A 15,071-nucleotide genomic window follows, 5' to 3' on the forward strand; every position below is an offset into this window, starting at 1 on the left:
TAGATGAGGATTTCTTACACTTCTCATGATTAGACGGTATGGTTGTATTGTTTTTGCATCTGTGCAAGACCCCTGCTGGTTGAGCCAAGGTGTTTCTGCCCGTGTCATAAACTTGCTGTCTGAAGTGTAGAATTAACTTCCATTTAAAAAAAAATCCCCATTTGGTACAATGTACATGTCCGATAGGTATCAGGTAGTGTTTTTGTACATCCTTGCATGTGAGAAGTTGTGAGACGTGTTTTCAGGTTACTCTGAACTTTCATAATACAATGATATGCTGCATGCAGTGTATAAGGTACTGTATGTGTAATGTTGTATTGCATCTCTCTCTGTGTACCCCCTGTTGTCCAACATGGCTGACCCTCCTCTCCTCCTCTCCTCTCCTCCTCTCTCTCTCCTCCCGGCTGCAGGAACGTGCTCCGTAAGCTGCTGGCCCAGCCGCAGCAGGTGAAGGAGGACGTGCTGTCCCTGGAGGAGATCCTGGCCGAGGGTGTGGAGGGCAAGCTGGAGATGGAGATGCCCATTCTCATCCGCAACGGGGACTGCTCCCTCAGACCCGGCTCCAGAGGAGGAGGAGGAGGTGAGTGAGGCGAGAGGAGGGCACAGTAAAAATACCAGTGTTGTTTAACTCTAAAAGAGTTCAACTTGACTTGACTTGACTTGACTAAAAGAGTCGAAATTAACTCCATTTCAGATAAGATTTGATACTACTCAATAATGTTGTTTGGTCGGTGTAACATCTTCAAAGTTAATTCCACTCACTGTTTTGTAAATATCAACACTGGAGTGTGAAAAAATATTGGAGGCACCTGGAGCAGAAAGGGCAAGGTGTCTTGCTGTTGAGCTTAAATTATGCAGGCCATCAGGAAAGTTTTACACCGTCTTTTGACTCCATTGTTAAAGTAAATTGACTCTCCACAGTGCTGTAAACACTCTATCTGAAGTTCACTCTGGAATTTTGAAAACCCCCTCTTTTACTGTGTACCAGGAGTACCAGGCCCTCCCCCGTCCCCCAGCCCCAGCCTCCTGTCGGTCTCCAGCAGTGGGAGCGGGGGCTCGCGCATGTGCAAGGCCCGCACAAAGACCCTGCAGGAGGCCTCCTTCTACAGCGCCGAGCATGGCTATCTGGATGTCACCATGGAACTCAGGAGTCTAGGTGGGTCTTCATATCATATAGTCGACGGGGATGGGGAGAAAAAACACACACACACACACTGACATAAAAACACACTGACATAAAAGACACACTATACACACACCTACAAATCATGCTTATTTAGATATATAGAAACACCACACACACACACACACACACACGCACGCATGCACGCAGGCACACACACACACGCACACACACACACACACACACACACACACACACACACACACACACACACACACACACACACACACACACACACACACACACACACACACACACACACACACACACACACACACACACACACAGACACACACACAGAAATACAATTATGCGAACATGCTTAGCAGAGTTAGAGCATTAATTCTGTTTAATGCTGAGTGGATTTGAAAGCGCATACTTTACCACACTCTGCCAAAAAAAATGATGAATTGGAATTTATTGCATTACTATGCGTGACATTCTAGCAAATGCTTTTTTGCAAAGCGACTTACTTGTGTGATGATCCTGGGAATGGGGTCTCAGTCACGCTAAGTACTAAGTGCCTACTGCTTAAAATAATGAACAATCGGAACAGTACATAATTATTTCAAGTGCCACGAAATGACAAATGACTGATAAATGAGTCTGTGTATAACCCTCTTTAGTCCATCATTATGCCCTTTTCCTCACCTTATTGTAGGAAGTGGGTTTGTAAGAAGTGTACAAATAGAGCCTTACATGAAGTATCACCTTCTCTATTCGATGCAGGAGTTGTGTGTGCAGTATGTGTAAATGGATAACACTCAGGCGCGGAGTGGCCGTCGGGAGATCGGGGACTTGTCCCGGTGGGCCGCGGCCGTGAAATGTAATAATACAGCCACACTGTGTTCTCAACCGGCCCTGAAGTTTATAGATGGTACTTATAAGCACTGACTTCCCACGTTCCACTTCCCCGTTGATAAATTGGGCTGACTAGCCAGTATTTATACCGTATACCCGACGGCATTACCTCAATGACGGTGTCAAACAGTAAATTGGCCACACCCCTTCTCTACTGATAATTTTCATACACCGTAGATCGCGGAAGTTTACAAGATCTTAGTAACACAGTTTCGTTTTCAGTATTTGAAGAACCTGTGATATGTATATTGGTTACCAAAGGATGGAAATATGAATAAATTATGATTTATTTTCCGATTTCCACACGACTGTTACAGTTTACAGTCTTTCCAGTCCTGATTTACTTGCTCTGTGGTTATTGACTTGGGTTACGAACAGACTCCACCAAGTGGTAAGGAAGATAACTGCACCTAACAGAAGCAAGATAACTGCACCTAACAGAAGCAATGGGTTTTGTTTTGATTTGTTAGACCTACCAGTATATCTCCTTATAGTCGAAATAATATTATTATCATACATATATTTATATGTGGTACATTTAGGATGTAGCCTATGTCTGAAGAAATGGAACAAAATAATTACCACAAGATTCTGATGTGACCAGTGCTGGGTGTGTAGGCTAATAAGCTGTGGATTAAAGTGTTTACGAAACGAAAACAAACGGTCATTCCTATTAAAGCCTTGTTTTTTCTGATAGCATCGATGAGACTTTGAACCCAATCATCCTGGAGGAACTTGTGAAAATGGCAACTCAAAGTGTGAATTCTGTGAAATTTGGTGTGACTAATGAGCTGGGCTGTGACATCAAAGAGGTGAGTCCCTGGTTTGCTAGTATGGCGATGTGAGAAAACAACACACATTTGATGGACCCACATCTTATAAAGGAACCAAAATTCTGATACAAACATCAGCGTGTCGAAAAACCACACATCCAACCTCATGAGAAAAAAAAACAGCAGCACAAATCTATTTCAGAGGCACTGATACATCTGCAGAAAGTGACATGTCTGACAGGCGAAGTGACGATTGCTGACATAGCCTGACAGTTCTTATGTTTATGGTTACGGTTGCTAAGGGCGCTTTGCCATGACCCAAAGATGACATGGCGTGTGTATTTGTTGACAAATGGGGGGCATTTTGATTCAATTGCGCGATATAGTGTGATTGAAATGCATGTAGGCTACATGCAAAAATATCATCAACTAGAGAAAAAACGGAGGTATTAGGCTGTTGGAAAAACACCCTATATAGCCTGAGTCCTCAGCATATTTTTAGCGTTTATCATTATTATTATTTTTTGTGCTCAAAGTCACAGGCGTTGCGTGTCCCTCAGCCTGACTCTGAGGACGAGGTGTGTCCAAACGTCACAATACTAAAAACAAACAATCAACGCTTCAAAGTAGGCCTACGCTATGTGCATCTCCGTTTATTCGCTAAGCAGTAGCAGGACTTTTTCTAGGATTTTTTTGGCATCAGGGAGCATCATGGCAGGTTACAGGGGGTGAAGGGGGGTGTTCCCCCCCATGAATGAGAAATTAATTAGGGGCGCTCAAATATATATATATATATATATATATAAAAATAAAAGTATGAGGGTGCACCCACGGAGGTATGAGGGTGGAGCGCCCCTATTTCCCCGTTCAGAAAAAGCCCTGAGTAGCCCAGTCTGTGAGTTGGCTGTCCTCGACCGAGAGCACCACGCTGGTGCGCGGATATCCTCCCAAAACCAATATATTGACCAGTTGAATGGCAATCAACAATAAGTGCATATTCCGAGAGCATTCGCAACGGTTTGGCATGTAATGTGCATTACCCTTTCCTGAAAACAACATACAAAGCAGATGGACAAGGTAAAACAGGGGCAGTTTCAGTCTGCACGCCGGCGATGTCAATTGTTGGAACTGCTTGAGGCAATAGCATTCTCTTTAGTCCAACCATGCCCGCGACCTCCACATTTGTGGTGAAGCACAAGGGGTGGAAATGTGCCGAGCACAACAGTGACCAACAGCTTGCTTCAAAACCATGCATTGGATCCACAGAGCCCTAGCTTGATTTGGCCTTCTTCTTGTTGGCCACAGTTCCATCATTCTTCACAGAAGGGAACTTGTGCAAAGATATTCCTTCTGTCAAGTAGCCATTTTTGCAGCTGGCACCGTTCGGCTCTCCAGCAACACACTGCTTGACACTGCGCTTTGTTTTGGTACTAGCTGCCATTGATCTGAACAAGGTGGAATGAGGTGAACTCACCCCTTCTATGTCACGCATATCATTTGCATAAAATTTGCATGTCACCAAAAAAACACTTTTTGGGAACGTTTTAACATGACTTTTAGGACAAAATATCACCCAGACAATATCCCATTTTATTCACAAGGCTTAGAACTTTCAGAATCTGTCCTGGAAATGGTCAAATTCCTTTACTTTGTTTTCGTTTCATAAACTCTTTAAAGTAGAGTGATTGCAAGAAACAAAGACATTTGCTGCGAGAAGACAGCGTTTTAAGGTAGGCCTACACCGTTTGGTTATACATTTTGTTGACTTATGGTTGTGGTTTGAAGTAGCTAAGTTTGGCTTATTTGCTGCATGGTGGGTTTATTGCACAATGTAGACAGACTTTTTGTAAGCTATAGGCTACTATACTATATTTTGTAGGCCCTAAGCCTACTCTTCTAAAAATCCCCACACCCAAAACTTTGTGCCCATGCTCATCCTGTCTTCCTTAAACGATATTTCAATTTCAAACTGTCAAAATTACAGTGGAGTGCACATTTGCATGGAACAGTAGCGTGATGTAGCCTAACCTAGGCCTATGAATGCTTTGGACTGTGATGATGGCTCCAGTGGTGTAGTCTACTTTTTGAAGTGGGTATACTGTATATTTGAGCATTTTTTGATGTGTGTATAGTCTACTGTATATATTTGTGCTATTGTAAATAATGGATCAATCAATTTTAAGTGGGTATACTGTAATCCCTGAAATTTTGAAATGGGTGCGTATACCTGTGTTTTACGTAGACTACACCACTGGCTGTGCATTTCATCAAGGTGTAGGCTACAATTCTCCACTTCAGGTTGATATTTTGACAACACTAATGTCCACATGTAGTACGACTGCAGATTTCGTGGCTTTTGTCTTTTTGGTTAGGAAACCATGTTCGCTTTGTTTTTGTTTTTTTTTTTTAAAGAGGGCCGCCAAGGGGAAAATTCTCCCGGTGGGAAAAGGTGGGCCACTCCGCCCCTGATAACACTTATCATGGTGCAGTTTCTATACTGAATAATCTGTCCCTTGTCTTGTTGCTAGCGTACGTCACAGCAGATGCTACTGTAATATATCTCTCGTGTCTCCTGCCAGAGTGTACCATCGTCCAGATGCTTCACTGAGAGTAGCATATGAAGAGTTTAGATGCTACAGTTCTACAATCAGTCCATTTCATTTTTGTTTGGGCTTGACTAGCTGCAGTTGATATGGACATGAATTACCTTGATAAACAAATGTGGACCAAACTTTGTGGAGTTGTTGATAATGACCCAAGGAACAAGTGATTAAATTCTGGTGGTGATCCGGATCACGAACCGGAACCAGGACTTTTAAAAAGATTCTGTCAGCAGGATAAATCAAAAACGAATCAACTGATTTGGACGAAACTTTGTGGAGTTGTTAGTGATGACCCAAGGAACAAGTGATTAAATTCTGGAGGTGATCTGGATCACGACCCGGAACCATGACTTTGATCGCCTACTCGCCACTCTTTCATGGAACGTTCGCTGAAAGTTCCCGCGGCTTTAACTGCCAATGAACAGGCGAGAAGTACCGAACTCTGCATTCCAATTGGTTACTCGCTTACTCGCCTCGCTGGAAGTTAAAATAAGTTACTCGCCCACATCGCATCGCTTGTACGTACTCGCCTACTCGTCTCGCTGCAACACATAGACATTCTATCGATTTTCAACACATTTTTGTAATGGCTTTTACAGAGGGTTTTGCATCTGAACTCTTCATGCTTCTTTCCTATGCTGCTCCCGTAGTACTGACTTATACGTCTTGCCGGTCTATAGTGCCGATGTTCAATATAATAGTACAATATAGCCTAGTATAGGTACTTGACTGACTGAATAAATAATCTATTTCTCCCATGCAGCAGGTGTCTACCACAGTATTCGATGATTCACTCTGTAACTGTATTTATGTACTGTATATGCATGTACAGTATACATGTATGTAAATCATGTCTACAACATGCATTATAAATCGTATAAAACGTGTCTACACATACATGTATTTGTATGTGAGAGATGTGAGTCATAAAGCATCTGACCAATGTTGAACCTGATTAATTAAACTTGTCCTACAATAGACAATAAAGGGGATTCTAATCTCTTATGGTAACTAATGTATATCTCCTCTCTTCTGTGCTGCAGGAGTGCAGTGGAAGCTGCACGTGTGGCTGGAGTCCCTGCGCAGTGCCCAGCAGCAGAGCCGGCCGGCTGTGGCGCTCTCCCTCCTCCGGGACTTCACCTCCATCAGGCAGGAGGACTACTGCGAGGAGCTGGTCTGCCTCGGCCTGCCCCTCATGTTCACCATCCTCAGAACCAACAAGGTACAACACACACTGTAACACAACAACATCACCAACAAGGTGCAACACACACTGTAACACAATAACAACAGAACCAACAAGGTACAACACACACTGTAATACAATAACAACATAACCAACAAGGTGCAACACATACAATAACAACAGAACCAACAAGGTACAACACACACTGTAACAAAATAGCACAGAACCAACAAGGTACATCACACTGTAACACAATAGCACAGAACTAATAAGGCACAACACATAAAACAATAGCAACAGAACCAACAAGGCACAACACATACTGTAACACAATAGCAACAGAAGGTACACAGCACAACACAACATCTTCAGAACCAACAAGATACAACACACAGCACGACAGCAGCAGTGCCAACAAGGCACAACAAACAACACACAAGACACTAGCGGCAGAAGCTAAATGGTACAACAGCATATACAACACCAGAGATTCTTTAAGTATATAGAGATATGCCAATGTAATAGGTTGCTATGGGCACCTAACATTACCAGGTTCCGGTCTGCCTAAAGGGGCGTGTCATAATACTCCTAGCATTTAATAGAACAGTCCTTAGGTCTGCCTAAAGGGGGATATCCCCCCTCCCCCTTGCAATAATAGAACCCGGAAACAATAGGCCAATGGAACCTCTCTCTATCTACTCTCTCTGACAACACACCAGAAGCAGAACCCACAAGGTACAACACACAGCACACTAGCAGCAGAACCCACAAGGTACAACACGCAGCACACTGGTAGCAGAACCAACAAGATACACAGCAGAACACATCATCCTCAGAACCAACCGCACACCACACCACAGCACAAACAACAGCCCTGAAAGACCTCAGACACTGGGCAACAAAACAAGTCCAATTGCATACAGTATCTCCAAGCATAAGCCACATTTCAAACATTATTCACATTAGTGAGGTGCTTTGTGTATATATGTATTTACTATAAACCCACCAGGTACCAGTGCTTAAGCTGCAAGCTGACAACATTCAGCAAACAGGACAGCATTTTTGAGAATGCATGCAAAGATATCAGTCGTACATTCAATTAAATTGCATAACACTTTGCCAATGCTTTTTCCCAAAGCAAGTGTACAACACAGGTACAACAAACACCATGCTATTAGCATCGCTGAAAAGCACAGAGTTTCTTTGATTTCCATGATCTGGATGAATGAGAATATCCACAGACATCAGTAGTCACAGTACAAACATCACATTATGCATATTAGCGAAGATTCTGATCTAATGTGTATTCATGCATAATAACCCTATCAGGTAACCAAGGACCTGAGGAGGAGGTCTGGGACATTTTGCAAACAGGCCATTGTCCATGAGAATGCATGTAATGACACTGTTAATAAAATGGCTAAATTAGTATTCCCAACATGCCTGTTCCTCTGGTTTTGTCTTCTGATAGCAAAATGAGGCAATAGCGCAGCAGCTAGCAGGCATCTTCAGCCATTGCTATGGAGCAGCCCCCCTGCCCCCCATCCCTGAGGTGAAGTCCACACTCCTAGCGCAGCTGGGTAAGACATCATCATCGCATCCGCACACGCACGCACGCATGCACGCACCCACACACACGCTCACACACACACACACCAATTTAAGAGGTTAGAGGTGTTGTAAAGAATTACAGTACTTTATGATAGAGCTTTCCTTTGTCAATATGTGTTGAAGTCCATTCATTTGCTATATAAGAGTGAGTGATAACAGTTGTAAGTTATCATGGGAGGAACTGAGATTGCCTTTAGGCTGTTATTACAACCAAGCAGGTCCAAGATTTTAGTCTTCACATCATCCATAAATGTGCTGGCATAAAGGGCACTGCCATACGGAGTGCTGATGCCAAGATAGAGAGATTAATGGGGAGGTTGCGTGGAAAACTATCTATCTGTCATAGTGAACATCATTTTCTCTTCACATTCGCAGATCCACACTTCCTGAACAACCAGGAGATGTCGGACGTGACCTTTGTGGTGGAGGGGAAGCCTTTCTACGCTCACAGAGTCCTACTGATCACAGCCTCCGACAGGTGAGACCACAGTGCTTTACCTCAATGTACAATGAATGTTCAGGATGAATGTTCATAGCAACTCACAAGTGAGTTGCATAGCTTACATGAAAATACTTATTTGAATGTTTCATGAAAGATGAGGACAACCTACTACAGTTTTTACAACAGATTAGTAACATTTTATTACACATACCTTTGATGGACACTTCAGTCCAGAACAACTCACAACTGAGGGGACAAGCTACTGTACGAGAAATTTTCGACAAAAATGTTCTAAAGCTAAGAGTAACTAAAGCGATATAAGTTTAGAGTAACTTACAGTTTAGAGGGAATCAAGCATCAGTAAACTAACAACTAAAACACTAAAGCAAAATAAGTTTGCTGAACTCCTTTTTCATTTTTAATGAACATAATCCATTGGGGAACTGCATCAAAGCTGTGAACAAAGCTGTGAACAGCGCTGTTTCATTTTCTAATTTCCCGTTCAAAACCTCTGCATATTTTAACAAGGAGTGTTAATAAAGAGCTATGTTAAGGGCTGACCCCAGGGCCTCTTGCACATTTTAATTTTCATCTTTAAGACACAAGACTAATCTTGCTCGCTCGCCCCTCTTCGCAGGTTCAAGTCTCTGCTGGCACAGAGTGGATCGGATGGCTCCCAGAGCAAAGACATTGAGATCAGTGATGTCAAATATAATACTTTCCAAGTAAGTGACTGTGGATGACGGCGTAGTATATTCATCATATCCTCTCATTACATCTCCACAGAGAATCATTAAAACTGTACATTTACATCCAAGTAGGTAGCCATTGGCATGCACCCAGCAAAGGCCAAATGATAGTATATCTAATATCATCAGTCAAAGAAATGTGGTTGTTTAAAAGTAATTTATCATCCTGTCAATTAAATATTAATACACTGCTACAAGAGTGAATTTAGTCTCAAAAGGGTGAAGATGGTACTTTCTGCACTCACATATCCTGTACAAATGAAAGTTTTTTTTCCCCACAAATCTCACACACAGGTGTATTTTTATTTCTTATTGAATCAAATGCTAGTTTTACTTCAGTAGGATTTTAAATATCATACCACTTCAAATGTCACATATTATAACTTTAGGGTCTCTATCCTCTTTGCGCAGATGATAAGCCCGCAGACTGGTTCACTCATTGCTGGAAAGACTCAACTACATCATAACAACAACATTGCTATGACATTACAGAGACCCTTAAGTAACAGATTAAGACTTGGTCATTAGAATTTTGATGACAGTGAGGTTATAACATTGGCTCTGCACAAACGGGTTAAGCATGACAGTGCTCCTCCACCAGGACACACAGTAGTGACAAGTCTTTTCCTCTCTCCTTCTCCTTCTCTCAGGTGATGATGTCTTATCTGTACTGCGGAGGCACAGAGGCGCTAAAAACCAACGTGTCAAACATGTTGGAGGTGAGAGTCTCCCCAAGTCACTCGACGGTCACGTCACTGCACATTACTCTCCGAAAAAGCTGTCTTTCTCACATCTGTCAGAGTCACACTCACTCGCACTGATGTGTGAACAACCAAGGCAATCAATTTTCCCCAATTTATTTGGAGTGACGCAATTGCCCAGCTCTCTGAGGGATAAGACAATGGTGGGATTTAGTTGGACCTATTGTTTCTATAATTAATGAATAATAATTAGGAATGACACCCCCCTTTCCAATTGACATGTGAAGGCTATTTATAGAGGCTCTAATGAGACACATGAGTATTCATGGCAATCTGGAGACCATGACAATTGAACTAAAGATTGCATAACCAGAGTCTATAGAGAGAAGAAACACACTAGTGTAATCAATCAGAGCTGTATGAGTACAGCGCATCTTGTGTTTGTGAGGAGTGCCTTTTGTCTGTAAAATCACTTTGGATTTCTCATGTGTGTTGTTTACTCTCTCTAAATTCACTTTGCATGTTGTGTCCTCGTGTGTTTTCTCTTGCGCAGCTCCTCTCCGCTGCCAGCCTGTTCCAGCTGGGGGCGCTCCAGAGGCATTGTGAAATCATCTGCTCTCAGAACATCAGTCTGGACAACGCCGTCAGCATCTACCGTACTGCCAAGGTAAATACCCACAAGAAGCAAGCCCGTTCCTGCCTCCACCCCTGCCCCCCTCTCTGCTCCCAACCGTACCCCATCTCCAACAACACCAAGCCACACATCCCACTCCCACACACATCCTACATGCCTCCCTCTTCACCACTACACTCCCCTCAAACCCTACCTGTCCCTTACAGCAACACCTAACTCATGCCACGTTATCAGTGCTAATTCAAAACAGATCAAATACAGAAATGTTGCTGTGTTAATCCAATGCTTAGAGAGTTGCGCCAAATACACTTTGTAGAGGAGTGTTACTTTTTACCACCTCCAACAACAACCCCACCCGCTCTTTTAGCACATACCCCCCTTAGGGTCCGGAAGCAGGGAAGCAGACAGGGGGGGACAAAGGGGTCAGTTGTCCCGGGCCCATAGAGACAGAGGGCCCAAAATTGGGTTTTCATCAAATGATATGTATTGGATGGGGGCCCTTTCAGATGACTTTGTCCTGGGCCCAACAAAACCTATCAGCGGCCCTGTCTGGAAGACCACACAACTATCTGATCTGAGTATGCAGCATCAGATGAGAGCCAGCCAAGAAAGACTTGGCTCTTCCACAGGCCTCTGACGGTTTGGCAAAACAAGCCTGCGTATTTCCACAAGCACAAACATGGAATAAGAGAGGGTGAAAGGCTTCACTTCACGAGGGAAATTGCTCAGCAGTGCCTTTTTTTAAATCTTTGGTAATCAGTCTTCTTTTTTAAAAAAATTCACATATTGTCACACAGTAAATGAATTTCAGAACACTTGAAAGATTTTTTTTTCCAATCACGGTTAAATTACAGGACCTCCACCACATGGATTAAGGAGTAATTTTCCACAGCACACATGCTGTGTATGTGGAGGTCCAGCTGAACTTGTTGCTGAGTCAGCTGGTAGATGAAAGTTTGGACGTGTTTAAACCTTCACAGCTACACAACTCTCCTATGTGCGCACTTTCATTTTTATGCCACATGCGCTTTAATGTACACAATGCATATGGGGGTTTGCCTGGTATGCAGACATATCGTGACAGTGTTTATCACACGCGGTCCCCGCTGAGTGGTGTGTTTGGCAAGCATACACACTGCATTATGAACACACGGCCAGACCTGAGTGTATCAGATCACAGACATACACCATGCTGAGTGCTTGGGTATGTGAAATGTAGGATCGTTCACAGCCTGCTGTGTGTGTGTGTGTGTGTGTGTGCGTGTGCGTGTGCGTGTGTGTGTGCATGCTCTGCTGTCAATATGGTACAGGTCACAAGGAGGCATTGGTATGTGTCAAGTCTATGATCTTTTGGAAACATACACAATGGTTGTTGTAGTATGTTGAACAGCTGTGTGTGTGTGTGTGTGTCTCTCTCTCTCTCTCTGTGTTTTGAACCTATATAACACAGGTCACTAAGCATAGATCTATTTTCTGTATGAAATATACAGTCTGCTCTTGCATACACATACCATGTCCAGTAGACTGAACATTAGTGTGAGTGTCTGTGCAATTTTTATAAACATCTGTGCATGTATCTATGCGTGTGTGTAGGCGGGCACAGTTACACATACAGTATATACTGTATCTGTGTCATTCTGTGTGTGTTTGTCCTTAATTATGTTCAATGGTGACAACTTATCAAGCAGTTGAAATCCAGGAGGACTAGACATTCACAATGTTTAGCAATCATAAGCATACTGTATGTGTACTTTCTCTGGCTCCCAGTACAGTCAGAGATTCTTTAAGTATATAGAGATATGCCAATGTAATAGGTTGCTATGGGCACCTAACGTGACCAGGTTCCGGTCTGCCTAAAGGGGCGTGTCATAATGCTCCTAGCATTGAATAGAACAGTCCTTAGGTCTGCCTAAAGGGGGATTTCCCCCCACTCCCCCTTGCAATAATAGAACCCGGAAACAATGGGCCAATGGAACCTCTCTCTCTCTACTCTCTCTGGTACAGTCATAGCGATCTACCTAGTATATACATATACAGTACTGTAGCATAACATAACAGTACGTGTGTGCCTCTCGCAGTGCCGCTGTGCTGTCGTTGTGGTAATATACAGTACATACATTCGGTGATGTTGTGTTTTTTCAGGCCCACAATGCAATCCTGTGTGGAGTTTACATGATCCTGTAGTTCGAGCTGTGTATGTGTGTGGTCTATCCATTTTCAGGCCCACCCTGCACACGTACTGTAGTAGTAATACACATACTTACATATCATCGGTGTCTGGCAGAAACCTTGTTTGTCCACTTCAAATATTTATTTATTTTAAATACCTGTTTTCTAACTAACATTTCATCATTAAAGTGGGTATTCAATTATTTATATTGATTTACATTTGGAAAATGAATAAATAACGATAAAAAAATTAAAAGAGGAATTACGAGATTCTGCTGGACAGTGACAATACCTGTGAGTTCTTCTAAGGCCTACGGTGTAATTCGTGACAGCAATAACAGTTACATGATAGTTACCTCTGTGTTATTTTTCCTTTTAAGGCCTACGGTGTAATTCGTGACAGCAATAACAGTTACATGATAGTTACCTCTGTATTATTTCTCCTTTTAAGGCCGTATTCGTAAGAGCAATAACAGTCACATGATGGTTACCTGTGTGTCTCTGTGTCCTTCCCACAGGCCCATGGTGCTGCGGAGCTGAGTGCCTACTGCGAGGGCTTCTTCCTGCAGCAGATGCCGGGGCTGATGGAGCAGGAGGCCTTCCGATCGCTGCTGCTGCTGGGGCCTGGGGCCCGCTGGGGGGCCCACTCCAACGCCACCACCAGGGACACCCCCCTCGACGACATGGAGGCCATGCTGGCACGCAGGCTGCGCTCGCTCTATGTCACCTCCAGAGTGTGAGGAGGAAGAGGAGGTGGAGGACGAGAAAGAGGAGGAGAAGAACGGAGGTGATGGAGAAGGAGGATGGTCATGGAGAAGGACCATTGAGAGTAAATAGAATGGAGGCCAAAATTCTATTTCATTGTTGAAGCCAAGTTGGAGCCAAGGTTGGACCCAAAAAGACCAAAAAATGGCCAAATCCCATTCATTCCTATGAGAGACATAAAACCCTGTATCTCCCTTAAATGCCACTCCAGGGGGATAATTTTTCGCTCAACTAGTAGGTCCCCTTGCTCTCCAACTTACCAGGGTGGTGATTTTTTGTGGTGATGTTTTGTTTTAGAGAGATATTAAAAGTTAAATTGACCAATGAGCATCAGAACATGGTTTGATTGACCGTTAGAAGTCTTGTTGTTGTCCAATCAGCACCTGCGTTTGGCGTTGCTAAGGTGGAATGTAAGTTGGAATGTTCCCAAATCTGGCTTCAAAGCGTTGAATAGCAAATAGCGTTGATTTGGCGTCCATTCTATTTACTGTCAATGAGAAGGACTCAAGGAATGACACCTTTTGGTTGACTTTTAGTTCTTACTCTTTCTCCATTAACCCCTGTATCTCCCTAAACTAAAATCTGAGGATGACAACGTCAAGGAGAAGAAGGATGGAGGAGGTGGAGGAAGAGGAGGAGGAAAAGTAAGAGGAGGACGAGGTTTAGGAGGGCGAGTGTGAGACAGGACCGAAGGACAGTGACCTGTGTGTGACTTTGTGCTTTTCTCTTCTCCCCAACCCCTCGTCACCGCCCCTCTCCCTAAACCTAAGTGTGAGTTGTGAAAGGAAAAGGAAAAGTGAGGAAGGACACTTGGTGACTCCATCCATCCATCCCTCCCTCCCACAGCATCTCTCATCTCCCTAATCTATGCCCAGAGGCCATTCTAAGTTCAGCTTCTAGGTTCAGCTGGGGCCTCAAGCGAAATGTCAAAGGAGTGAACATTTGAAAGACATTTGCCACTACTATAGCAAAGTGTGAGCTGTTATTCACCATCCAGGGACTTGGGGGCCCCAAGCGGCTGCCTGCCTAGCCTGGTGACAAGATGCGCCTCTGTCTATGGCCACACATTCCCACTCCTTTTATAGCAGTGTATGACGGAGACGGAGGAAGTGAAGGGATGCGAGAAACGAAGCCTCCGGTTGGCCAACACCTCTGGCGTCGGCCCCTTCCCAAGCTGTGCTTGCTCTTCTTTTACATCATTTCCATGGTGTGATGCGATGTGATGAGAAGGAAGAGGTGGAAGAGGAGTAAAGAGAGGGAGGGAGAAAGAGGACATGGAGGAGAGAGAGGGAGCTGTGAGTGCATTTTTTTATCTCCTTTCTCTCTCTACCTAAGCTGAACCTACTTTTTACACATTACCTGCAGAGTGAGAGAAAGTTGCAAATGACGATGAG

At 43.6% G+C, this 15,071-nt stretch overlaps 1 protein-coding gene across 2 annotated transcripts in view; it reads left to right on the forward strand.

Annotated features, from left to right (window-relative positions):
• abtb2b (ankyrin repeat and BTB (POZ) domain containing 2b) overlaps positions 1-13,727 on the forward strand; it is a 95,778-nt gene extending 82,051 nt beyond the window's left edge. The window contains exons 11-19 of one of the 2 annotated variants that reach the window (XM_063196605.1): positions 411-580; positions 989-1,156; positions 6,464-6,642; positions 8,078-8,186; positions 8,593-8,695; positions 9,297-9,384; positions 10,059-10,127; positions 10,663-10,776; positions 13,431-13,727. In XM_063196605.1, the coding sequence (XP_063052675.1) occupies positions 411-580; positions 989-1,156; positions 6,464-6,642; positions 8,078-8,186; positions 8,593-8,695; positions 9,297-9,384; positions 10,059-10,127; positions 10,663-10,776; positions 13,431-13,652 (1,222 nt within the window). In that variant the 3' untranslated portion in view covers positions 13,653-13,727. The remainder of the gene's footprint in view (positions 1-410; positions 581-988; positions 1,157-6,463; positions 6,643-8,077; positions 8,187-8,592; positions 8,696-9,296; positions 9,385-10,058; positions 10,128-10,662; positions 10,777-13,430) is intronic. The other variant, XM_063196606.1, reaches the window with a different exon arrangement.
• The last annotated feature ends 1,344 nt before the right edge of the window (positions 13,728-15,071 follow it).

The sequence above is a fragment of the Engraulis encrasicolus genome, chromosome 4 (assembly GCF_034702125.1).
Source record: "Engraulis encrasicolus isolate BLACKSEA-1 chromosome 4, IST_EnEncr_1.0, whole genome shotgun sequence".
NCBI lineage: Eukaryota > Metazoa > Chordata > Actinopteri > Clupeiformes > Engraulidae > Engraulis > Engraulis encrasicolus.